The sequence below is a fragment of the Oncorhynchus clarkii genome, chromosome 5, assembly GCF_045791955.1.
Source record: "Oncorhynchus clarkii lewisi isolate Uvic-CL-2024 chromosome 5, UVic_Ocla_1.0, whole genome shotgun sequence".
Lineage (NCBI taxonomy): Eukaryota > Metazoa > Chordata > Actinopteri > Salmoniformes > Salmonidae > Oncorhynchus > Oncorhynchus clarkii.
In genome coordinates, this window is record NC_092151.1 from 69,978,247 (window position 1) to 70,005,890 (window position 27,644).

The window sequence follows — 27,644 nt, forward strand, 5'->3', positions numbered from 1 at the left end:
AAGGTGAATACATTTCATTGTAAAAGTCCTTGTTCAAAAGATGAAACGGTAGGGGGAAAGTTATTGAAATGGAATTTTACATTGATTTACATTTCTTGAATTTAAAATGAGTGATGATTGCTATAATATTTGTTTAGCTAATTAATCCACTTATTGCACCATGTGTTTCAAACAATGATGTATATATCTGGTTTCAAATAAGGACTCTTATTTTGGTAGTACGTGAAAACCTTGACCCGGAGGTGGTTCGTTGTCCTGTCAGAGCAACAGCTGAGTTGGTGATACAGAATGTCAAGCAAGCCTCTTATCGAGCTAATTTTGTGTTGATACTGTACGAATAGACTGCTGTAACACTACTACTTCTAAGAATGAACTGAAGTGTTTGTCTGCTTACTTGCTCTGGATAAATTAATGGCAAACATAGATGTTGGGAATGCAGGGGATCTTCAATCTCAAGTAAGTACCCTACTGTTGAACAGAACTCAGGGCTGGGCATGACTGAAGTTCACATTAGTGGAGAGTATGACCCATTTTGTACTTTGATTCATATTTTTATATATTTGACTCAACTATAAAAACAGACATGAGAGAAAGCTTATAGATCATTTGCTTTTAGATGACTACATTATTATTATTATAACACAATATTACACTATTTTCTTCATCAGATCGAAGAGGTCGAGGCACTTTCCTCCATATACGGTGACGAATGGTGTGTTATTGATGAAGCAGCAAGAATATTTTGCATCAAAATAACGGATGATATAGACTATCCAAAACTGAAAGCATGTTTACAGGTAATTGTTTCATTACATTTTTGTGTGTTTAAAAAGTTTCCGAGCAGTGTATGATAGCAATAACTCAAGAGTTTAATTTCCATAATTAGATCATTCTCCCACATGATTACCCGAGTGCAGCACCACCTGTCTACCAAATAAAGTAAGTCTACATGTTGGGTTTTACAGTACAGTACACTTACACTACCTCGGATAAACATGTATCAGGCATAAAAAAAAGCTAATTATTAAGACTAACATTTGAGACATATTCTGCCTTCTCTCCTCATGCAGTGCAGCATGGCTGCGAGGCCCTGATAGAAAGACCCTGTCCAACAGCCTTGAGGAGCTCTATGTGTGAGTGGATTTCATAATCACTGACTACTGTACATGAAGCACAGAATAGTTATCCCTGAACATGGAGGGGATTCCATCATAATGCTAACCTAAAGATGGATTGCCTGATGGTGAAGCCAAATTTGCTTGCAGTATTGCTGATTACAGTCCATTGCCCTGTCTCACCCATGTCTCTGAGTAGATATGTCTCCACTGACATCAAAACTAACAAGTGGTGTCTTTCCTAACAGGGCGAACACTGGGGAAAGCATCCTCTACCTCTGGGTGGAGAAGGTCCGGGAGTTCCTTCTGGAGAAATCCCAAAGCACAGACACAGGTGAGAATCGCATGTCATGTCTGATTGATAGTATGCTTTATTTTTTCACTAGAGGGCAGTAAATAAATACTTTTTTCCAACTCCAGAAATCCAATTATGAAAGTGTGCACCCATTGCCTTCCTCATAAAGGTATATATTAATGCCAATGAGCTCAGACAGAAAAACTATTGAGAAAGCTTGATTTCAATCTCTTTCCTTTCTTGGAGATGACAGTCAGAATTCTTGGGGTCTTTCATTCAGGTCTTCGATGTGCTCCCATGCATCATTGTGATAAGATGAACACAAGACTTGGTGGGTGGTATATGAAAAGCCCTCTTTCCTGTTTCTGTAATTTAAGATCAGTATCTGAGTAATGGCTTTCAGTGCTGTGAGCCTGTGACGAAACCTTTGTAAAATATTTTTAAAAAGAGGCTGAGGAAAGAGAAGTACATTTGGTTGTTTGTTGTATTGTCTTTGAAAATTGTTTTCTATGAATGGATGAGTTTTAATGCCTTTTATTTCCCTTTTTGAACACTAAGGAAAACAGGATACCATATTATTCTAACTCTTCACTGTTTTCTAAAGCCGTTAAACTTGTTAGCTAATTAAGCACAGTGCTTTAATTTAGTACTATTTCAATTAATAACTATGGAATTCATCTATATGGATGCAGTCCTATCATTGTAATTATGCTATTTCTCTCTGTACAGTTGTTATGATCAACTGAAATGGGAGAAAGCAGAGAATGTGTATGCTGTGAAAATGAGATGCTGGGTATAGATCACAGAGCATTCTTGCTTTAGAGGAAATCATTCAGTTTGGAGCACATTCATAAAAGTATAAAAGGCAAGTTGAAAATTGTATTTTGTATTCAAATTGCAGCTTATGTCCTCTTCCATAACGAGCAACTGATTTGGGAAATGGTTGATGTTAATGCCCTCCGAACCTTCATTTAAATGTATTCTCATTGCAAAGTTTTCCCCCTTTTTAATGAACTCCTACTATTCTAAATGCAATCATTTTACTTGTGGAAGCATCCTTATCTAGATTAAAAACTGTCAGAGAAGTGATTTGGGATTATTTGATGAAAAGGCCTTTACAGTGGGATCTGAAATTATTGACACCCTTGATAAAGATGAGCAAAAATGACTGCTTAAAATAAATAATTCAAATACTGAGCTACATTGTGTCCACCAGCATATTTTACAGTAGGTATGGGGTTCATTTCTGTTCATGCATTCTCATTTCAATGCCAATCCCACCACTGGTGTGCGTGGCCAAAAACCTACATTATTATTTCATCTAACATATGTAAATGTCTGGAGTTTGCTAAACGGCATTGGCACAAGAATTGGAACTGGTACTTTGGTCAGATGACATGAAAGTTGAGCTCTTTGGCCACACACACCAGCGGTGGGTTTGGTGTTGAAATGACAATGCATAAGCAGAAAATAACCCCTTACTGTAAAATATGATGGAGGATCTTTGATGTTATGGCATTATTTTGCTTCCCCTGGTCTTTAGGCCCTTGTTAAGGTCAATGGCAACATGAACTTTACCTAGTATCTGGACATTTTAGCGATAAACCTGGTTGCCTCTGCCAGGGGCTGAAACTTGGCCGCAAGTGGATCTTCCAGTAAAACAATAACCACAAACACATTAATCCACAATGAAATGGGGACTAATCTGAAGGTAACCGGTACCGTTTTAAAACATGATTGTGCCTACCCAAAAAAAGGGGTTAAATATGTGTCAAGTAATATATACAGTATTAGTCAAAGGTTTGGACACACCTACCCATTCCAGGGATTTTCTTAATATTTCATATTTTCTACATGAATGATCCTCAAAAAGTTAGACAGCTGCACCATCGAGAGCATCTTGACTGGCTGCATCACTGTTTGGTATGGCAACTGCTTGGGATCTGACCGCACGCTCACACATACTTACACCCCAACACACACACACACTTTCACACTCACCACATACGCTGCTTCTACTGTCTATTATCTATCCTTATCTAGTCACTTTACCCCTACCTATATATATATAGTACATAGCTACCTCAATAAACTTGTACCCCTGCACATCGACTTGGCTATATACTGGAAGTACCAGTACCATGTTATTTTTACTCTGTTTTTTTTTCATTATTCACTGTGTATTTATTCCTTGTGTCACTATTTCTATTTTTTTATGTTTATCTTTAACTCTGCATTGTTGGAAACTGACCCGTAAGTAACCAGTCGTTAGTCTACATCTGTTGTCTAGAAAGCATGTGAAACCCATTGAAAACCTGTGGTTTGAATTGAAGAGGGCATTCCATAACCGCAGACGTGGAATATCAAGGATCTGGAAGGATTTTGTATGGATTGAATGGTCTAAGATCCCTCCCAATGTGTTATCCAACTCATTAAACATTTTAGAAAAAGGATCAGTGCCATTTTCCTCTCAATGTAAGGTATTAAAAACAAGGGTGTCAGTAATTTTGACCCCTACCTTTTTGAGAAAAAAATATATTAATTGTAAAACAAAATCTCTTTCTCTCAGCAATTGTATTGGTATAAAAAAATATAATTTCCCCAATTTGTTGAGCATACAGTATAGCTCAGTATTTGAATGATTGTTAGTCATATTTGCTCATCTTTATCAAGGGTGTCATTAATTTCAGACCCCACTGTAGATGTTCATGGACTCCATAATCATTATAGCATCATAAAGTTCAACGGCATAATTTGGTTATGCGTTGTATATTTAATATAGTAGTTGTACAGTGCCTTCAAGAAAGTATTAACACCACTGGACTTTTTCCACATTTTTGTTGTTAAAATCTGAATTTAAAATGGATTAAATTGAGATTTTGTGTCACTAGCCTACACACAATCTACACATAATGTCAAAGTGGATTATGTTTTTAGAAATGTTTACAAATTATTAAAAAATTAAAAGCTGAAATATCTTGACTAAATAAGTTCAGGAATAAATATTTGCTTAACAAGTCACATAAATTGCCTGAACTCTTTGTGCAATTTATTTTAAATGACTACCCAATCTCTGTATTCCACACGTAAAATTATCTGTAAGCTCCCTCAGTCGAGCAGTGAATTTCAAACACAGATTCAAAAACAAAGACCAGGGAGGTTTTCCACTAGTTCGCGAAGAAGGGCACGTATTGATAGATAGATAAAAATATATTTAATAATGTTGAATATCCATTTGAGCATGGTGCAGTTATTAATTACACCTTAGATGATGTATTAATACACCCGGTCACTACAAAAATACAGGCGCTCTTCCTAACTCAGTTGCCGGAGAGGAAGGAAACCATTCAGGGATTTCACCATGAGGCCAATGGCGATTTTTTAAAACTGTTACAGAGTTTAATGGCTGTGATAGGAGAAAACTGAGGATGGATCAACAACATTGTAGTTACACCACAATACTAACCTAAATGACAACGTGAGAAGAAGGAAGCTTTCAAAACATGCATCCTGCTTGCAGTAAGGCACTAAAATAATATTGCAAAAAAATTGTACTGAATACTAAGTGTTATGTTTGGGGCAAATACAATACATCACTGAGTACCACTTTTCATATTTTCAAGCATGGTGGTGGCTGCATCATGTTATGGGTATGCTTGTCATCGTTATGGGCTTGGTAGTTTCTTTCTGAAGGCACTGTATGTACTTTTTCATATAGTACACCTGTACCTTTCAGTATAATTTTTCCCAGAAATATCAGTATATTAACATTCAAAGTAACCCTTGTTCTACTTATCCCTCTTAATTGGCTTTATCTGTCTTGTTAGAATGTTTTTAAATATATATTTTTAAATTATTTACCCCTTTTTCTCCCCAATTTCGTGGTATCCAATTGTTTAGTAGCTACTATCATGTCTCATCGCTACAACTCCCGTACGGGCTCAGAAAGAAAGAAACTACCAAGCCCATAAAGATGACAAGTCATGCGTCCTCCGATACACAACCCAACCAAGCCGCACTGCTTCTTAACACAGCGCGCATCCAACCCGGAAGCCAGCCGCACCAATGTGTCGGAGGAAACACCGTGCACCTGGCAACCTTGGTTAGCGCACACTGCGCCAGAAGTCGCTGGTGCGCGATGAGACAAGGATATCCCTACCGGCCAAACCCTCCCTAACCCGAACAGCGCTAGGCCAATTGTGCGTCGCCCCACGGACCCCCCGGTCGCGGCCGGTTACGACAGAGCCTGGGCGTGAACCCAGGCTGGCACAGCTAGCACTGCAGTACAGCGCCCTTAACCACTGTGCCACCCGGGAGGCCCATTGTTAGAACATTTTGTTCATTTTACGGTCATGCAATGGTAATTATCTGAAGATGGGACCTGTGTGGTAGGTGTCCATGTAAATTAGGCATATGGTCAAGGCAGAAAGGACCTTCAAAGTCACTCAAACGCATCATGGGACACAAAGATACACAATCACAAATACACATTGAATTCATTTCACAGCCTGTCCATCTTTCTACTTCTCTCACAGTGGAGCAACCAGAGGTGAGAAATATGGCAACAGAGGAGGAGGAAGTGGCGGAGGATGTAGAAATGCCTGATTACCGCAATCTGAAGCTGAACAAAGAGAATGTACACCTCTTTGAAAATCACTCAAGTGGTATGGCACTGACTGCATATTCTTGAATAGAGAAAGAATAAAAAAACAAGTAATTTCTAAGCCTTAATTATAATCGCATCTGAAAGGAAAGAACAGTTTACATTTTGTATATAAACTGAATTGTGCTTTCTGCCCACGTGTTAATTGGTTCTTACTTGTGCCTTTTATTTTTGTGTTTATAAATCTTTGTAGATGAGGAACTACCTCCTATAAAACTGGGGGAGACGATAACAGAAAGACGCAGCACCTTCCAACCACACTTAGCCCCTGTGGTAACACCTAGACAGGTACTGTGTAGGCCCTCTCCTGTCTCCCTCCTCTTTCTGACTATAAAACATTCATATTCTCACACCCATCACAGAACAAGTTAGGGAAGTAAATCACAAGCCTTAAAATCTTCAAAATCATGCTAGACAATGCTACCCTGTTGGGAGAGAGAAGAAGCTGTGAGTTAAAGCTCATGTGGAGAGGATGTAGTTTCAATGCTAATGTGCTTCCAATATGGAAAACTAAATGTCCTCAGGCTGTGCTCCTGCTGCTAAACATCCTCAGGATGAAAACGGAAAGAGCTGCTTTAAACATATCTAACCTGCCATCAATTGCAATTTAGACAGTGATAATTATGTAATTTCATGGAGAGTACATGAACTGTGTAGATGTAATTACAGTGCACATTGTACCATAAGCATTAACAGTTAACTATTACACAACTGTATGGTTCTCTTTTTACATGCTGTACATTTTCAGTATTACGATTACCCACCCAATATACAAGTAGGCATTTTTTTTATAAGAAAACTGTTTATACAAACTTTTGAAATAAAGTTACCTAATATATTGTCAAGAGTAGGAGTCAACCGAACCTGTTTGGGGTTTTATCTTAGTCTTTCTGTTGGATATGCCATCTGTTTGAAGAGGAATCAATGATTACCCTCATCTACCACACAGGAGTTCTCAGATGAGTGGGCTACTGTTCTGTCTTTAATGCAGAAGTTGTACTTTAGGGATGGACGTACCCACCATACTTCTAATGTTAAGAGTATGATTAGAGGAAAGGAGGCAATTCAAACAGATTTGTTTTTGTGTTTCAGGTTAGAATGGTTCTTGACAAGCTGTTTGAAAACAAGAAGATTGCAAGCGCCACTCACAATATTTATGCATACAGGTAGAGCATCCAGTTTTGAATATACATAACAAGTTGTAATATTCACAGTGGGTTTATATCTCTCTAATCACAGTTAATCAATTGTTATTTGACAATGTGTGTACTGTAAGTATAAGATGCTTGATGCTTTCTGGGTGGTCATTAACCCAACAGGAGATGCTGACATTCAGAGAATTGAAAAGTTTCCTTCAAGGAGACATGCAGTTTAAGTACATTCTCATACTAAAAGTCTCAACCAACTACAACCTATATTCTCTGTATTGTAGGATATACTGTGAAGAAAAGCAGAGTTTCCTGCAGGACTGTGAGGATGATGGAGAGACCGCAGCGGGAGGACGACTGCTTCACTTACTACAGGTGCTTTGCTCTATGTCCACTTTGCTCCGTACCCTCTAGTGCTTCATTCAGTATTCACACGGTTGCCTTATGCCTCAAGGACCCATTTTACGTTTTCAAACCAACCCTCTGTGGTCTTGAGGTTCACTGACCCTCTCCTGTTTATAACTTGAATATAATCTTAAGTCCAAGGTAATGTACAATATATCCTATTTAAGATTCACTTTGATGAGTAGCCATGAACAAGCCTTGGCAGGAGCCTATGTCCTGTTTCTGTAGCGTGAGGCAGCTTGATGTACAAGTACACCCCCTGTACGCTAGTCATATGGAATTGTTTTAAGATGGTCATACTATGGTTAAATAAAGGTGAAATAAAAATAAATGGTCATACTATGACTTTTTGAATGAAAAAAAAGATTTGATCAAATATAGAATTTGGCCTTTACTACTAAAGCCCAGAGAAACGCATTGAATAACATTAATAATTGGCAAAAAAGACAGTCAAAAAATGAATCGTAAGAATCAAGGTTTTGCAGTGTTTGTCTTATATCTTGGAGATAAGAAAGCTGAGGAAACACAGTGCATTCGGAAAGTATTCAGACCCCTTGACTTTTTTCACATTTTGTTGCATTACAGCTTTTTCTAAAATGGATTATTGTTTTTTTGCCCAAATCCATCTACACACAATACCCCATAATGACAAAGCAAAAACAGTTTTTTAGAAGTTTAGGCAAATTTATAAAAAAAAAAAAATACAAAGCCACTCCTGCATTGTCTTGGCTGTGTGCTTAGGGTCGTTGTCCTGTTGGAAGGTGAACCTTCGCCCCAGTTTGAGGTCCTGAGCGCTCTGGATTTTATTTAATTTCATTTGGATCTCTTTTAGTCCCAATTTGGACTAATCTTCCAAGAGTCCTGATCTGGAGCAGGTTTTCATCAAGGATCACTCTGTACTTTGCTCCGTTCATCTTTCCCTTGATCCTGACTAGTTTCCCAGTCTCTGCCTCTGAAAAACATCCCTTAGGAGTGGCTTCTTTCTGGCCAGTCTACCATAAAGGCCTGCTTGGTGGAGTGCTGCAGAGATGGTTGTCCTTCTGGAAGGTTCTCCCATCTCCACAGAGAAACTCTGGAGCGCTGTCAGAGTGAACATCGGATTCTTGGTCACCTCCCTGGCCAAGGCCCTTCTCCCGCAATTGCTCAGTTTGGCCAGGCGGCCAGCTCTAGGAAGAGCCTTGGTGGTTCCAAACGTCTTACATTTAAGAATGATGGAGGCCACTGTTTTCTTGGGGACCTTCAATGCTGCAGAATTATTTTGGTACCTTTCCCCAGATCTCTGCCTCTACACAATCCTGCCTCGGAGCTCTACTGACAATTCCTTCGACCTTATGGCTTGGTTTTGCTCTGACATGCACTGTCAACTGTGGGACCTTTATATAGAGAGGTGTGTGCCTTTTCTAAATCATGTCCAATCAATAGAATTTACCACAGGTTCTCCAATCAAGTTGTAGAAGCATCTCAAGGATGATCAATGGAAACAGGATGCACCTGAGCTTAATTTAGAGTCTCATAGCAAAGGGTCTGAATAATTATGTAAATAAGGTATTTCTGTTTCATTTTTTATAAATTTGAAAAAATACTTACTGTTTTTCCTTTGTCATTAAGGGGTTTTGTGTGTAGATTGATGAGGGGGAGAAACATTATTTAATTCATTTTAGAATAAGGCTGTAACGTAATAAAATGTGTAAAAAGTTAAGGGGTCGAATGCACTGTGTGTGTGTGTATATATATATCTTCTCCTATTTATATATATATATATATACACAGTATCTTTTTTTAACGTACGGGTTACCTTCAGACAAGTTCCATGACACTTGTGGGGGTCATAGAGTTAAACCAGTGGCGTGCCGTGGGCCTGGGGCCTGGGCCTTCAGTGAAGTCCTACACAGTCCTAGCCAAATTAATCCACCTCTTATTACCATCATTATGATGCCATGGCTCTAGACACTATACATTTAGACAGAAACGCAGTATAACCAGGCGTTGCGTCACCTTGAAATTGACATTTTTATTCAGAGAATTGCAGGAGTACAATACCTTTTCATTGTGCAGCTTCGTTGCCCTGCGCGCTTGTTCGTTGAGCTGTAGATCCACTCGGGTGTTCCCAAAAGTTTTCAAAAGCACCATTGCTTGTAAGTGCCCAGCCGTACTTTGGTGTCTCGTTGCTGCCTTGGTTAGACAACTCAAGTTTGCAAAGCCAGTGTGGCTCCAAACACCAAATCGATCACTTGCAAATAATAGGCATTCCCAGCAGTACAGTTTGCAGTGCTTCTCGGAGCCTGTGAGCCATTGATAGCGCTCGTAGTTGGAACTTTGAAAGTGGCGAACAAACCCCTTTCCCGCCTGTGACAGGCTTTGTAGCGTCGGCGTCGACCTCTCCTGACAATGTCTAACTTTCCTTGAAAAGTTTGTCTTGAGAATGGAGTTATAATTATATCCTCGACCAAATCGATATCTTCTCCTTCCGCCATTGTGGGTTGAAAAAACAGCTTAGTAGTACGCAAATTAATTTGTTTATCAAATTCAGTTTCCTAGTTCTGAGGTTCTGCATAGACCTGCCCATATAGGACCTGCCTCTCAATATTGGTAATCCAATCAAAAGACGTGCACGCACTACGCCTGCTAGCTGGCTCCTGTGTAACACTGGAGCCAGCCAGCAGGCGTACAATAACCAACTCTAAAGCTGATTGGTTGACACTACATTTTAATTTCCATTCACTTTAAGCTACAAGCGCCCACACTGTTGATTCTGAAGGCCTGAGGGCAGATTTTAGACCCCTGGCAACACATGATGGCTGAATATGATTGGATAAAAGATCTAACATAAAGACCAGCCCTCCAAATCTCAACCTGGGGCTGGAAGCAGTGCAACCAAGAGGAAAGCTATGAAATGAAGAGTATAACTCTTACTCTGGGGAATCATTTAATACATATGTGGGAAAATATATTTTTAAAAATATATATATTCTGATGATGTTTAGGCCAGCAGAGAAGGCCTTGCTGGCCCTGATGGCCCACCACTGAGTAAAACAGAGAACACCATCGTGAGAGTCTCTTCTTTCCATTATGGTTTTTATGTCAAACCGTAAGGATGCTACAGACGTTTTCGTGAAAAGACCGATTTACTCGATGCTGAGTGGCAAGCGGGATGCTGAGTGGCAAGCAGAGACTCATTTTTACAGTCTTTAAAACAAATGTTTTATTTTTAACTTCTTATGGCTGGGGGCAGTATTGAGTAGCTTGGATGAATAAGGTGCCCAGAGTAAACTGCCTGCTACTCAGTCCCAGTTGCTAATATATGCATATTATATGGGTATTTGGATAGAAAAAACTCTGAAGTTTCTAAAACTGTTTGAATGATGTCTGTGAGTATAACAGAACTCCTATGGCAGGCAAAAACCTGAGAAAAAATCCAACCAGGAAGTGGGAAATCTGAGGTTGGTCATTTTTTAACTCATTCCTTATTGAAGATACAGTGGGATATTCGTCATGTTGCACTTCCTAAGGCTTCCACTAGATGTCAACAGTCTTTAGAACCTTGGTTGATGCTTCTAATGTGAAGTGGGGGCGAATTATAGGGGAATGAGTCAGAGGTCTGCCAGAATGCCTTGAGCTCGTGAAGCTCGTTCACGTAAGAGTGAGCTCTGTTCCATTGCTTTTCTACAAACAAAGGAATTCTCCGGTTGGAACATTATTGAAGATTTATGTTAAAACATCCTAAAGATTGATTCTATACTTCATTTGACATGTTTCTACGGACTGTAACGGAACTTTTTTACTTTTCGTTTGCGCCTAGTGAACGCGCTTCGTGAGTTTGGATTTGTTTACCAAAATGCGCTAACAAAAGGAGCTATTTGGACATAAACGATGGACATTGTCGAACAAAACAAACATTTATTGTGGAACTGGGATTCCTGGGAGTGCATTCTGATGAAGATCATCATAGGTAAGTGAATATTTATAATGTTATTTCTGACTTCTGTTGACTGCACAATATGGCAGACATCTTTTTGGCTTGTTTGGGCTCTGAGCGCCGTACTCAGATTATTGCATGGTTTGCTTTTTCCGTAAAAAAAAATGTAAATCTGACACAGCGGTTGCATTAAGGAGAAGTGTATCCAAAGTTCCATGTATAACGCTTGTATTTTCATCAACATTTATGATGAGTATTTCTGTAAATTGATATGGCTCTCTGCAAAATCACCGGATGTTTTTGGAACTACTGAACATAACGCGCTAATGTATACTGAGATTTTTTTATATAAAAATGAACTTTATCGAACAAAGCATACATGTATTGTGTAACATGAAGTCCTATGAGTGTCATCTGATGAAGATCATCAAAGGTTAGTGAATAATTTTCATCTCTATTTCTGATTTTTGTGGCTGAAAAAATAGCTGTGTTTTTCTGTGACTTGGCTCTGACCTAACATAATCGTTGTGGTGCTATTCCAAAACTGCAGCTTGTTGTGGAACATATTTTCCTACTTCCGTCAACCAGTCCATTTTGAATTTGTGATAAAACTTTTGTCATTTGGTAAGGAATGTAGCTTGTGTATGTCATCGGTAGGGTTGCCAACTTTCTCACTACCAAATAAGGGACAAAGGTGGCGTGCCAGTGCACGGTGCCACGGCTGTGTGGGTATGGTGTTGTGTGAATGAATGAATATACAGTGTATATTCGTATTCAATTGGAAAGACAAAACATTTGTATATTCCATTTAGTCTATAGCTTTACTTAAACTGTATCATTATGTAAACTTATGTGAGTAAACCTCAAAATGAATGATCAAAGAAATCACAATTTGGGCCTTTACAGCAAAAAAAACAACAACATTTAAAATGGAAAAGAGGGGTATGAGTCACACCAAGTCTACTTATTTTTTTGCTGCACTTGACTGATTCAAGCAGTCCTTTGTCCTTTTGCATAGCCAGAGAGAAGTCCTTACATGACAAGTCACAGTTCACAGATATTTGAAGTTCATTTTTGATCAGCTCTGTGCTGCATCTGTTTATTGAGTCTGACCATTTAATGGTCATCAGAGAGAAAATCCTCTACAAAAGCATTTGAGCCTAGCACACTGAGGACAAATGAGACAATCCTGAACATGTTGATCAAGTTGGCTTTCCCTAGGTTTTGGAAAACTGACATCCACTTCTCACTGGTGGATTTTGTGGTATCCTGTCTGGCTTTCTGTATTTCCTCCCGGCTAGCAAAACACTCATCATAGAGTTGGTCCATACTGACTGTCTCTGTCATTTTGAGGGCAACCACCACCTGCTCCAGGTCAGTGAAGGAGAGCTCTTCATAGAGTTGGTCCATACTGACTGTCTCTGTCGTTTTGAGGGCCACCACCACCTGCTCCAGGTCAGTGAAGGAGAGCTCCTCATAGAGTTGGTCCATACTGACTGTGTCATTTTGAGGGCCACCACCACCTGCTCCAGGTCAGTGGAGGAGAGCTCCTCATAGAGTTGGTCCATACTGACTCCAGGTCAGTGAAGGAGAGCTCCTCATAGAGGCCGATCGGTTTCAGTTTCACCATTACATTTTCCGGTGAGAAATCAAACCACTTATCAATGTATGTAATGACAGCGTCATAGAACTTCACAAAGTCCTGTTGCTGCTTGGACCTTTGATGACAATTGTTTGTCCATCAGCTGCTTGGTCTGGTATCCAAAAACGCTGTCCTGTTTCCGCTGAAGCATCTTCATTTTGAACTTTTGGACTTCCTCGTAAACATCTGTGATGCAGAGCGTTTACGAGTTGGTCATAAACACCCCCCACATTGTGGAAAAAGCACAGATACATCTCAGCTACTTCTGTTTTTTCTTCATACTCAAAAATACTCTTCAGTGCCACAGGACAGGTCTCCTCAAGGGACCTAAAGTATGAAGTAAGACCTGGCCAGCTTTGCAGGAGACGATCGAAAGCTGGATGAAGAGCGAGCCATCGTGTGCAAACATGTCGCAGAATTTCACGCCACTCAATGTGAACAAAGGTGAAAAATGCATGCAGTTCCTCACGCAGTTCCTCTCTTCGGGAAGCAGATACTGATACGTGGCTGTAGCTCATTAAAACAATTGTCTCAATATCCACTGACAGCTGAACGCAAGCGTGCTTGCAGGCATTATACGCTATGTAATTAGCTTTCAGAATGCAATTGTTGGCACTGCTCAATAACTGGTAAACGGAGTGGTGCTTTCCAATTCTGTTTCCGCAGTAGACATCAAGAAGAATGCACCGATATTGCTAGCACCTTTAGCTAGGGGGCCTTCTTGTGCATTTCTGTGGATGCATGCTGAGTTAGGTCATTCTCCCCTCCATGGCCAATTGATCATTCCCGACGACATGCAGTACAGAAAGCTTTCGTCGAGTCACCACTGACCGGCTTAACCCACGTCTTTTTTTACTTCCCATTGTTTGTTGTAGCTGCACAGTCTTTTCTTTTTAGCAGGTTTATCCATATTTCCTTGATATGCCAAACCGACCGAACAACAACAGAAATTACTTTGCAGGAATTGGCGCGTTTACACTATACTGTGATTGGATGAATATACAGGACAAGAGGGGTCCCGTATGGGACAAACCAATTTAGCGCAATATAAGGAACATCCCGGCTAATACGGGACAGTTGGCAACCCTAGGACTCATCAGTTACATACTTTTTTATAGCCATTTATTTGTGTAGGCCTACCCGGAGCTTGTGTGCGCAGGGAGTGGCTGGAATGCAATTGAGTGAACGAGACACGGAGGGGAAAGGGAATTTAGGGAGAAGAACGGTGTGATGCTTGGCTTGAAGTTGGTTTCGTTTTTGTTGTGACCCGCTAATGCACATGTACAAATGGAACACTAGAGTCAAAGCAAATTAACATTGACTTTAAGAAAAACATGTACTTGCCCGTTCGGACAGCCCCAAAACACATTCCACCAAATCGTTTTATAGTATTTTATTTTATTTATTTTTTATATCTTGTTAAAGATTGATCTTTGATGTCCATTCGAGTACTCATGACTATACATAATTCAAGCAAGCATTCATTCCTGTTTCAGTCAATATTAGTGGGTACAGACTGAGGCTTTAACAATCAAATCGTTTTCATGCATTCGTATTCATCCACAACATCAGCTTGCAAGAATGCCAAATGTCAGACTACGAGTGCACCACAGTGAAATGTCTCATTGGATTTCTCTGCTGGAGTCCAGAGTCTTGTTTACAAGTTTCTCAGATTAATCTGCCTTTGATGGTAGCCCCTTTTCAAAAACAATAGCAATGCCTGTCTGAGTGGGATAAGACATCTTGAGAGGAATTTGTACTGAGCTGAACGGTTCATCCTGAACCCCACAGGACGTTGTTCTATCTATGCTCTGGACAATCTGATTTTGGATTATAGGTTGCACTGAGTCTGTTCAATGGAGACCGATTTATGACCATAGCACATGTTCCAATCAGAGTGCCAATGCCGTTTATCAAACTCCAGACGGTGCTGGGTTCAGATGACATGAGCTCTTTGGCCACAAACACCAGTGGTGTCGAAAAATGGAAGTATACAGAAAGTACCTCATACCTACTGTAAAATATGGTGGCGGATCTTTGATGTTCTAGGGCTATTTTGCATACCCTGGTGCTTTGGCCCTTGTTAAGGTCAACGACATCATGGACTTTACCAAGTAGCAGGACATTCTAGCCAAGAGGCTGACACTTGGCTGCAAGTGGATCTTCCAGCAAGACAATAACCCCAAGCACAAATCAAAATCCACAAAGAAATGGTTAATTAAGCATTATAAACTGGGTGGTTCGATCCCTGAATGCTGATTGGCTGACAGCCGTGGTATATCAGACTATATATCACAGGTATGACAAAATATTAATTTGTATTGCTCTAATTACATTGGTAACCAGTTTATAATAGCAATAAGACACCTTGGGGGTTTGAGGTATATGACCAATATACCACGGCTAAGGGCTGTATCCAGGCACTCCTTGTTACGTTGTGCATAAGAACAGCCCTTAGCCGTGGTATATTGGCCATATAATATACCACACCTCCTTGTGCCTTATTGCTTAAATGGCATTTAAGGCTTGAACTACCCAATTTATAATTTACATTTTGCAATGGCCATCTCAGTCTTCGGACTTGAACCCCATTGAAAACCTGTGGTTTGAATTGAAGAGGACAGTCCATAACCGCAGACAAAGGATATCAAGGATCTGGAAAGATTCTGTATGGCGGAATGGTCTAGGATCCTTCCCAATATGTTCTCCAACTCATAAAACATTTTAGAAATGTATTAAAAGGTATTGATAAACGGGGTGTCAATCATTTTGGCCCCTACCTTGAGTAAAAAAATATTACTTGTTAAACAAAATCTCTTTCTTTGAGCAATTTTATTAGTATAAAAACAAAAATACCCAATTTATTGAGCATACAATATAACTCAGTATTTTAATTAGTCTTTTTCGCTCATCTTTCTCAAGGGTGCCAATAATTTTGGACCTGACTATGTCATCATTCTTCCATTGTCACTGAATCTGACCTAACAAGTGAAGAGAAGAGCCTTCAGTCTAATGCTCACCCCCACCACTACCACCCAGGTGCTTTTGGGTAAGATTCTGATTAATGTTCTACTTGAACCTCTCAACACTGACAGGCAATTTACTTTGAGGGCTGATTCTTAATCTGTTTTTCTCTCATATATTTTCCTCTCAGACCCCTTCTTCGTTTTGAATTTAGCATTTACTCATTTTGGCAGTACGAATGTGAAGTGCGGAGCAGAGAATAAAGGGAGACGTTTATTATTACAGTAAATAGAAAGATGGCATTGGCGTTGTCTCCCATAGCCAAATTCTCCCCTGCTGCGTAGAGGGCTGTTGATTGACAGCGGAGGGACCGAGGCAGATATTCTCCTGGATAAAGGCTTATTCTTTATGATGCATCCTGTGTCAGCTGCAAAGGTAAAATCAGGCTTCCAGGGGGTGTTCACTAGTCATCCCCTGTCACATGTGGTCTTTCAATCGTCTTGCTAATTGTCACATCCTCTTTGATATGACACATGAGGTGGTGCTTGGGTACATGGACCAGTGACCAGAATGTTGCTCATCCAAATCTCCAAGCACACTTGTTGACATAAATCTGTTAAGGGAAGATACCAGCTATTAAGTCTGTTATATATATATTTTGCCGTGGGAGCAATCCTTGCACAACAATTCTCTGTATGCTGATGTCTTTATCTTGGGAGAGGAAAACATGTCTGTATGCCTCTCTTTATTGCTTAACATCAGTTTTATAATCATTCCCAAACAGCCATTATTTGTGATTCATATCTGTCATGTGATTTGAGTCTATGTCAAACCGATCATCAACATCCACACATACAGTAGCTACCACATCCATCAAGTGCCTCTGTGTCAACACCACTCTGTTGTTCTACCTCAGATCCTGGATGTGCGGAATGTGCTGGTGGTTGTGTCTCGCTGGTATGGAGGGATCCTGCTGGGTCCAGACCGTTTCAAACATATCAACAACTCTGCCAGGAACATCCTGGTCCAGGAGGGATACGCATCCTCTGCGGTGAGACCCTTTCTCCCTATTAGTAATGTGTCCAAGTTTGGCATAAGTCCACTGTTACGAATCCCTTTTGGCCCGACAGTCTAGGGGGGGATGGTAATGAGACCCGTAACATAACTCATGCAAATTATAATAGTGACAAAGTAAAAGTGAGAACGAAATAACTACGACAACTGAAATCTACCGTCAAACTCAAGGTTTATTTGTAAACACACGATAATGGGGGGAGCAGGAAAAGGGGCTGAGCTGGACCCAAGGAAAGAAACAATAAGTATTCAAAACACCCCTAAGCTAGACTAGCCTATTTTAACAACAGCTAACTAACTAACCAAAAATACAGTGGGTGGTCCGCCCAGTTCTAACTAGTGTATTTAACAAAGTCTACCTACGGGTAGTGTATGCCCATGGGCGACTTGTCTTGTTTTCCCCTTTTCCCACCAGCAATCAAACAAACACCATAACCAAAAACAATACTCACAGGTGATGACAAAGTGCTATGGGGGTGCTCAAACAAAAGAGAGGTTAATACACAAAGAGAGCGTGAAACACAGAGATCTACAAACATTGGATTACAGAGAGATTGAGCTCTAGAGCAAACAACTGATGGGGTTTTTAAACCAAGGGAAAGGAACTGTGATTGGGTAGGAAACAGGAGGAGGTGTGTCTTCTGATTGATGATTGGATTGGTGACTGATTGGGGAGTGATGATTTTCACCTGTGAGGGGAGAAGGAGAGAAAAGAAACACACACACACATGATACACACACAGGATACTGGTATCTGTAACATCCACACTAAAGTATATACATTTAGTGACTTTAGTCTGAATGTTGAACAAGACCTTGGATGTAATTCAACATGAATACTGTGTGCAAAATGTATCTTCCATCTATATATAAGTTTAAATGTTTGTTTGTAATATCAAGCTTGATGGGGAATTGTTTTTACGTTCCTCGTTGTTGGACGCTTTTGACATAAGCAGGCATATACATAGAATCTAATCTGAAAGTCTAATGGAAACTTTCTCCTCTACTTATCTGAAACAAATGTTATTTATTTATGGAAAGTGGGACAAGGTCAGAGTGGATTCAGTTAAACTGAATGATGTTTAACTACAAAACACCAGTTTCAACGTCAACAGTGAAGAGGCGACTCCGGGATGCAGTTCCTCTGTCCAGTGTCTGTTCTTTTGCCCATCTTAATCTTTTCTTGTTATTTCTTTGCAACTCTGCCAAGAACGCCAGCATCCCAGAGTTGCCTCTTCACTGTTGATGTTGAGACTGGTGTTTTGCGGGTACTATTTAATGAAGCTGTCAGTTGAGGACTTGTGAGGCGTCTGTTTCTCAAACTAGACACTCTAATGTACTTGTCCTCTTGCTCAGTTGTGCACCGGGGCCTCCCACTCCTCTTTTTATTCTAGTTAGAGCCAGATTGCGCTGTTCTGTGAAGGGAGTAGTACACAGCGTTGTACGAGATTTTCAGTTTCTTGGCAATTTCTCGCATGGAATAGCCTTCATTTCTCAGAACAAGAATAGACTGATGAGTTTCAGAAAAAAGTACTTTGTTTCTTGCCATTTTGAGCCTGTAATCAAACCCACAAATGCTGATGCTCCAGATACTCGACTAGTCTAAAGAAGGCCAGTTTTATTGCTTCTTTAATCAGAACAACAGTTTTTAGCTGTGCTAACAAAATTGCAAAAGGGTTTTCTAATGATCAATTAGCCTATTAAAATTATAAACTTGGATTAGCTAACACAACGTGCCATTGGAACACAGGAGTGATGGTTGCTGATAATGGGCATCTGTACACCTATGTAGATATTCCATAACAAATCTGCCACTTCCAGCTACAATAGTCATTTACAACATTTACAATGTCTACACTGTATTTCTGATCAATTTGATGTTATTTTAATGGATGAAAAATGTGCTTTTCTTTCAAAAACAAGGAAATGTTTAAGTGACCCCAAACCTTTGAACGTGTGTGTGTGTGTGTGTGTGTGTGTGTGTGTGTGTGTGTGTGTGTGTGTGTGTGTGTGTGTGTGTGTGCGCGTGTGTGTGTGTGTGTGTGAGTGACTGAGTGAAAGTATTCAGACCCGTTGACTTTTTCCACATTTTTGATACGTTCCTAAAATTGATTCAATTGTTTTTTTTCCCTCAGTCATCTACACACAATACCCCATATTGACAAAGCAAAAACAGTTTTTTAGAAATGTTTGCTCATTTCTATTTAAAGAAAAAACTGAAATATCACATTTACATAAGTATTCAGACCCTTTACTCAGTACTTTGTTGAAGCACCTTTGGCAGCGATTACAGCCTCGAGTCTTCATGGGTATAACACTACAAGCTTGGCACACCTGATTTGGAAAGTTTCTCCCTTTCTTCTCTGCAGATCCTCTCAAGCTCTGTCAGGTTGGATGGGGAGTGTTGCTGCACAGCTATTTTCAGGTCTCTCTAGAGATGTTCGATTGCGTTCAGGTCTGGACATTCAGAGACTTGTCCCGAAGCCACTCCTGCTTTATCTTGGCTGTGTGCTTAGGGTCGTTGTCCTGTTGGAAGGTGAACCTTTGCCCCATTCTGAGGTCCTGAGCACACTGGAGCAGGTTTTCATCAAGGATCTCTCTGTACTTAGCTCCGTTCATCTTTGTCTCGATCCTGGCAAGTCTCCCAGTCCCTGCCTCTGAAAAACATCCCCACAGCATGATGCTGCTACAACAATGCTTCACCATAGGGATGGTTCCAGGTTTCCTCCAGGCGTGACGCTTGGCATTCAGACCAAAGAGTTTAATCTTGGTTTCATCAGACCAGATAATCTTGTTTCTCATGGTCTGAGAGTCCTTGAGGTGCCTTTTGGCAAACTTCAAGCGGGCTGTCATCCTTTTACTGAGGAGTGGCTTGCGTCTGGCCAGTCTACCATAAAGGCCTGATTGGCGGAGTGCTTCAGAGATGGTTGTCCTTCTGGAAGGTTCTCCCATCTCCACAGAGGAACTCTAGAGCTCTGTCAGAGTGACCATTGGGTTCTTGGTCACCTCCCTGACCAAGGCCCTTCTCCCCTGATTGCTTAGTTTGGCTGGGAGGCCAGTTCTAGGAAGAGTGTTGGTGGTTCCAAACTTATTATATTTAAGAATGATGGAGGCCACTGTGTTCTTGGGGATCTTAAATGCTGCAAAAATTGTTTGGTACCCTGCCCCAGATATGTGCCTCGACAACAATCCTGTCAAAGTGCTCTACGGACAATTCCTTCGACCTCGTTGCTTGGTTTTTGCTCTGACATGCACTGTCAGCTGTGGGAACTTATATAGACAGGTATGTGCCTTTCCAAATCATGTCCAATCAATAGAATTTACCACAGGTGGACTCCAATCAAGTTGTTGAAACATGTCAAGAATAATCAATGGAAACAGGATGAACCTGAGCTCAATTTCGAGTCTCATAGCAAAGGGTCTGAATAGTTATGTAAATAAGGTATTTCTGTGTAAATGTTTTATAAATTTGCAGAAATTTCAAAAAACCTGTTTTCGCGTTGTCATTATGGGGTATTGTGTGTAGATTGCTCATGATTTTATTTATTTAATCCATTTTAGAATAAGGCTGTATTGTAACATAATGTGGAAAAAGTCAAGGGGTCTGAATACTTTCCTAAGGCACTGTATATTTGAATACATTTTTTTACCCCTTTTTCTTCCCGATTTCGTGATATCCAATTGGTAGTTAGTCTTGTCCCATCGCTGCAACTCCCCTATGGACTAGGGAGAGGCAACGGTCAAAAGCCATGCGTCCTCCAAAGCACAACCCTGCCAAGCCGCACTGCTTCTTGACGCGCTCCTCGCTTAACCCGATAGCCAGCATAACCAATGTGTCAGAGTCCAACTAACGACCAAATTCAGTTAGCAGGCACCCGGCTCGCCACAAGGAGTCGCTAGAGCACGATGAGATAAGGAAATGCTGTCCGGACAAACCCTCCCCTAACCCGGACGACGCTGGTCCAATTGTACGCCGCCTCATGGGTCTCACGGTCATGGCCGGCTGTGACACTTTTTCAATAGAACACTTCTTCAGACTTTCAAAGCTTTCCAAAACAACAAACCAAGCTCTCCCTCGTTCAGCAAGTTGTCTGGCCAATGTGGTCTTGTGGAATAATGAATGCAACATGATGGTCACATCTCATTTCCTGATTCAGATCAGGGGAATATGCGTATTGAGGTGAAACATTGGTAGTCATTTGCTATGCAACTACACTGAAGGCGTATACATCTAATACGCTGATTATAAGGTAAACAACTCACTGGTTGAGGATAATTACTGTATGCTTTTCAGCTTTGTCATGAAGTGGTACTCTTCGTCTTTTCTCTTTTATTCAATGTTATTTTATTGTTTTGCAGGATGAGGCATCCAAAGCTGGAGGGAAGAATAAAAAGTCAAAAAGCAAGAAGACAAAGTAAAATGATATACTCTGAATGCTAGTCATTGGCAGTGCTCTCTGTAATATTGTTGAAAGGTTTACAGAAACGAACAGACATTTCTGACCTCTATGAGGACTTCAATCTCAAAAAGGTTTTGTTGTGCCTTAAACTGAAAATGGGAATTTGATGGCAACTATGTAATGTTAGTGTCGAACATTCAGGCTTAAGGGAAAGTAAGCCCATCTCCTCATAACCATAATGAAAACTGATTATGTGAGTCATTTATATTCATTAAAAAAGGGCTGCATACATGACTAGGAAAATGCATTCATTTGTTGTAAATCTGATTTTCCTTCTAAGAGCATAGCTGTAATTTTCAGGAATGTCTGAAATTATAACCAAAATGTCTTCATTTCGAAAAAGTCTCTTTCTCTCTCCCTTCTGTTACGCCTGTATTTAGATGCTTTGATATTTGAGTTCCGCTGTGGTTGAATCCCCACAACTTCTGTCATCCAAAGTACTGTTGAATCAGTCTGAGAGTTCAGTGGACACATCATCTGGGTTTCACAGACAATAAAATCTAATTTCCAAATTCCCTGTACATCATGCTGAAACAGAGACAGTTTCGCTTTCACAGCCTTGATGTCATTATTACCATGCCAACTACAGTGCCTTTGGAAAGTTTTCAGACCCATGGACTTTTTCCACATATTTACGTTACATACAGCCTTATTCTAAAATGGATTATCACACAATACCCCATAAAAACAAAGCAAACACAGGTTTTGAGAAATGTTTGCAAATGTATGTAAACAGAAATACCTTATTTACATAGGTATTCAGACCCTTTTCTATGAGACACACGGCTGTCTATATAAGGTCCCACAGTTGATAGTGCATGTAAGAATAAAAACCAAGCCGTGATGTCGAAGGAATTGTCAGTAGAGCGCCGAGACAGCATTGTGTCGACTCTTGTGTCAACTTTTCCTAGAGCTGGCCGCCCAGCCAAACTGAGCAATCGGAGGAGAAGGGCCTTGGTCAGGGAGGTGACCAAGAACCCTATGGTCACTCTGAAAGAGCTCTAGAGTTCCTCTGGAGATGGGGGAACCTTCCAGAAGGACAGCCGTCTCTGCAGGACTCCACCAATCTGGCCTTTATGGTAGACTGGCCAGATGGAAGCCACTCCTCAGTAAAAGGCACATGTCAGACTCTCAGACCATGTGAAACAAGATCCTTTGGTCTGATGAAACCAAGATTAAACTATTTGGTCTGAATGCCAAGCATCACTTCTGGAGGAAACCTGGCACCATCCCTAGGGTGAAGGATGATGGTGGCAGCATCATAGTGTGGGGGTGTTTTTCTGTGGCAAGGACTGGGAGACTAGTCAGGATCGAGACAAAGATGAACGGAGCTAAGTACAGAGAGATCCTTGATGAAAACATGCTCAGTACCTCAGACTAGGGCAAAGGTTCACCTCCCAACAGGACAACGACCCTAAGCACACAGCCAAATACAGGTGTGCCAAGCTTGTAGTGTCATACCCAAGAACACTTGAGGCTGTAATTGCTGCCAAAGGTGCTTCAACAAAGTACTTAGTAAAGGGTCTGAATACATATGTAAATGTGATTATAAATTAGCAAACATAAAAATAAAAAATAAAGTGTTTTAGCTTTGTCATTATGGGGTATTGTGTGGGGAAAATAATAATTTAAATTTAATCAATTTTAAAATAAGGCTGTAACCTAACAAAATGTGGAAAAAGTCAAATGGGTCTGTAGATGTTGAAAAGAAGTGCATCAGCGTCTTGTATGTGTGGAGGCCTGGAGATGCTAAACGTGTTTATGTTAATTAACGGTAAATTACCGTGGACTGGCAGTCTTTTGCATGACAATAACCGGCTGACAAAATTTCATGACCACCACAGCCCTACTTGTGACTGTGACCCATTCTTGCTGCCAAAAAGGTTTTGGATATAGATTGGTTTTAAGCCATCTCTTTCTCACACGCACGCACGCAAGCACGCACGCCTTTCTCCCTGCTTTTGTCATCCACCATCACACCTGTTGAATATCAATTCAACTTTTCACTGCCGCTTCTATTCTTTAAGATTTTTTCTCATCTCTCCTGTCAATATTGTTGCTCTTCTCTGACTTTTGGTGTGTCAATCAACCCTCGGGCTACAAGACATAGGGTGGCCTCCACACACATTACATGTAGGCCACCATAGGAGAAGTGTTGAAGGTAGTATGTACATCTAACAGATTTCATAGGTGTAGATTTTCATAGGTGCATAAAAGTTCCTGACCAAAGAACAATATTAATATAAAAACATTTTCAAACACTAAGAAACATGTATTTATCTCAGAGGCTCATTTTTGTAAATAATAATAGTTTCTTCCATTTCTCCATCAGGGTTATCACTTAATAACTGTCATTACATTATATTACTATGATACTTAAACTGATCGTCTCTTTTGGCTGAATCACTGACAGCGAAATGCACACTAGAGAGCATAATGGCTTTTTGCAAAAACCCAGTGATCCGAAAATGATTTTCAAATACAGTGTTTCATCCACACACACAACTGTGGTGTGTACTGTGTACATGCTAATGTGCTTCCTGTTTGACTAAGTGCCTTCTAGGAGAACAGAGATTATTCTTGTGGGTGATGGTGTTTGCCTGAGTGAAGCCTACTTCCAAGGCCTTCAGTAGCAAGAACATTATTATTCTCAGGGTATAGATCGTTTTCATTTCCTGACTCAAAAGTAAATTATTATAAGAGTGGACCTTTAAATTAACTGACAGTACACATTACTGTCAGTTTTGCAATACATACATATGTTTGAGTGTATTTCTTACTAATAGGATGTTTGAGTGTATGTCTCCCATAGCACACACACACGTAAACACACCACCTGGTTGATGGACTGCTGAATCATATAACATTGGATGGTCAATTGTAATAGTCAAGTCATATTGACAAAGTTGTTGTGAAGATGCGGAGGGGCATGTCTGTTATAAAAAAGATGTTCTGCGTATTTTACACAAATCAACTGTACTAGTTGTTAAGGCTCTGTTCTTGCCCTAATTTTGATTACTGTCTGGTAATATGGTACAGTGCAGCAAAGAAAGACCTAGCAAAGCTGCAGCTGGCTCAAACAGAGCAGCACACACAGATCTAACATCAACAACAAGCATGCCAGTCTTTCCTGGTTGAGGGTTGACAAGAGAGGAACTGCTTCTCTTCTAGTTTTTATGAGAAGTATTACTGTGAGGAAAAATCCAGATTGTCTGCATAATGAAATAACATTCAGCTCAGACACCCATACATATGCCACCAGGGATTTCTTCACAGTCCCCAAGTCCAAAACGAATTCACTGCAAAGCACAGTATTTTACAGAGCAATGATGCCATGGAACTCCCTTCTATCTACAATTACTCAGGCAAATAGCAAAATAACCTTTACTTTTTTTTAATTAAACAATATTTCATGGATTGACGGGGACTGTGAGGGGTTAAACACACGCATACACAGACACACTAACAAACATTTTTTTGTCGTTGTTGTATTGTTTGTACATTTATTATATATTTTTTCTTGGTGTATTGCTGGTATATTGTTGTATTTTAAGATAGTGTGACTGTCCTTGTATATCAGTGAGTCAGTGTTTTGTTCCATGTCCTGTTTTGTGTTTTTTGTGGACACCAAGAAGAATAGCTGCTACTTCGGCAAAAGCTAATAGGGATCTGAATAAACCAATAAACCAATAGTAGTAACACATTAGATATATTCAATTGGGAAGTGTCAATAGGATGGGAGGCATTTTGCATGAAAATGCTTGATTTGAATTTCATATCCAACATGCCTTTCATATGGTGATTCACAATGATGTAAAAACAATCTCCATAATTGGGGCGAGGAAATCAAATCAGTATTTTACTTTTGCATGAAGAAACCTGGAGTAAAAGAATAAAGGGATGGTAATGCATCAGTTATTTTTCATCTCTTTGAAGTGGACCAATGAGGCTCAAACATCATAAGGGTCTTTAGGAAGGAAGTGTTAGTAGAGAGCATAGAGAGAGTCTATAGTACTACACAGAGAGACCATAGAAGCACATACAGGGCCAGGGAAAGAAATATGCCTTTTAAGCCATAAATCGCAAATTTAGACTCATCAAACCAAAGGACAGATTTTCACCGGTCTAATGTCCATTGCTTGTGTTTCTTGGGCCAAGAAAGTCTCTTCTTATTATTGGTGTCCTTTAGTAGTGGTTTCATGGCAGCAATTCAACCATGAAGGCCTGATTCATGCAGTCTCCTCTGAACAGTTGATGCTGAGATGTGTCTGTTACTTGAACTCTGTGAAGCATTTATTTGGGCTGCAAACTGAGGTGCAGTTAACTCTAATGAACTTTTCCTCTGCATCAGAGGTAACTCCGGGTCTTACTTTCATGTGGCGGTCCTCATGAGAGACCGTTTTATTATAGCGCTTGATGGTTTTTGCGACTGCACTTGAAAAAACGTTCAGTTATTGAAATGTTCCGGATTGACTGACCTTCATGTCTTAAAGTAATGATGGATTGTCATTTCTCTTTGCTCATTTAAGCTGTTCTTGACATAATATGGACTTTTTTTTACCAAATAGGGCTATCCCCAAATACAGGTATGCCAAGCTTGTAGCGTCATACCCAAGAAGACTCGAGGCTGTAATTGCTGCTAAATGTGCTTCAACAAAGTACTGAGTAGAGGGTCTGAATACTTATGTAAATGTTATATTTAAGTTTTTATTTTTAATAGATTTGCAAAAATGTCTTAACCTGTTTTTTCTTTGTTATTATGGGGTATTGTGTGTAGATTGATGAGGGAGAATAAACAACTTAAAACAATTTTAGAATAAGTGTTTAACGTAACAAAATGTGGGAAAGGTAAAGGGGTCTGAATACTTTCCGAATGCACTGTAGGCTACAGTAGGATACTAAATAACATTTCCAGTGGCACACTGACTCAACTAATGATGAAGATAAAACCATACGCTACTTATTATGATGGCTGATGCACTCGTTGTGGCAATAGCCTATTTTAAGATCTACTTTTTTTTAAGATCTACTTTGAAAAACGGTGCTGTTGTTAGCTACAAATTGGGAGTTGTGGAGGCATTTTTCCTATTGGTTCTACAGACAGTTTAGTGTTCTCTTTTCAGCAGTAGGCATTTTCTTTCTGTACGTTTTTCACTCGATTGTATTTTGAAATCTGCAAAAGGCAAACCGACAGCCGAAACCAACCATAGAAATAAAATCCATAAATGGTAGTTCCCATTCAAGTCAGGATTAACACCCTTTGATAGCGTAACCATGAGTTTAACAGTCAAAGTATCAGGGTAAAGTCGTGCGTACACTACACGATTTCGAGATCTGAGACAAAATCCACGTCTTTGCCTACTCGGGGCGCGCGGCCGTCACCAACGTACGTTTAATGTAAAGCAGTTCAGAGACGCAATCTGAGGGCTACCGAGCTCATATTTGAGCAGTCCCAGAGGTCCCAATATTGTGTTTGATTTTATCCGCACAAAATCTACAATGCTCTTGTAGTTCAGAGAAGCAATCTGAGGGCTACCGAGCTCATATTTGAGCAGTCCCAGAGGTCCCAATATTATATGTTTGATTTTATCCGCACAAAATCTACAATGTTCTTGTAGTGTGAGATGTGCAACGACATGTTTTGAGAACAGTGATGAGCAATAGCCAATGAGAGCTCACCTGAGAAGAAGCCAGTGAGATGATTACGTTGTTTCACATCACCCAAAATGTGTGGACTCGAGATGGAGCGATGACTACTACTAGTATGCGTTTGTACATGCCTTTAATCAAAGCCAAAGTGTCAAATCGTTACAGCTCTGTATTTCACAATGTTATTCAATTCAACATTTTGGCTTGATGTTTCAACTCTATATGGCAAGCGTGAATATATGACTAAAACATCTGAGGCTGCTTTCAGCCACAGCTTGTTGTAGCTACGTTAAATTGAATCAGATCATAGTTT

At 40.1% G+C, this 27,644-nt stretch overlaps 1 protein-coding gene across 1 annotated transcript; it reads left to right on the forward strand.

Annotated features, from left to right (window-relative positions):
- The first annotated feature begins 238 nt into the window (after positions 1-238).
- On the forward strand, positions 239-24,436 carry LOC139409333 (impact RWD domain protein). The gene is made up of 11 exons (XM_071154311.1): positions 239-456; positions 669-797; positions 887-939; positions 1,071-1,133; positions 1,364-1,449; positions 5,946-6,074; positions 6,267-6,361; positions 7,166-7,239; positions 7,506-7,596; positions 17,065-17,199; positions 21,582-24,436. Exons 1-11 carry the CDS (start codon positions 412-414, stop codon positions 21,639-21,641), a joined length of 960 nt encoding a protein of 319 aa, XP_071010412.1. The 5' UTR covers positions 239-411; the 3' UTR covers positions 21,642-24,436.
- The last annotated feature ends 3,208 nt before the right edge of the window (positions 24,437-27,644 follow it).

What these genes read in the sequence shown, in the direction of transcription:
- LOC139409333 (XM_071154311.1), top strand. Translation starts at nt 412, where the DNA reads ATGGCAAACATAGATGTTGGGAATGCAGGGGATCTTCAATCTCAA. An exon ending in CAGGGGATCTTCAATCTCAA is followed by an intron (nt 457 to 668) that starts GTAAGTACCCTA and finishes TTTCTTCATCAG; the next exon opens with ATCGAAGAGGTCGAGGCACT. An exon ending in AGCCTTGAGGAGCTCTATGT is followed by an intron (nt 1,134 to 1,363) that starts GTGAGTGGATTT and finishes CTTTCCTAACAG; the next exon opens with GGCGAACACTGGGGAAAGCA.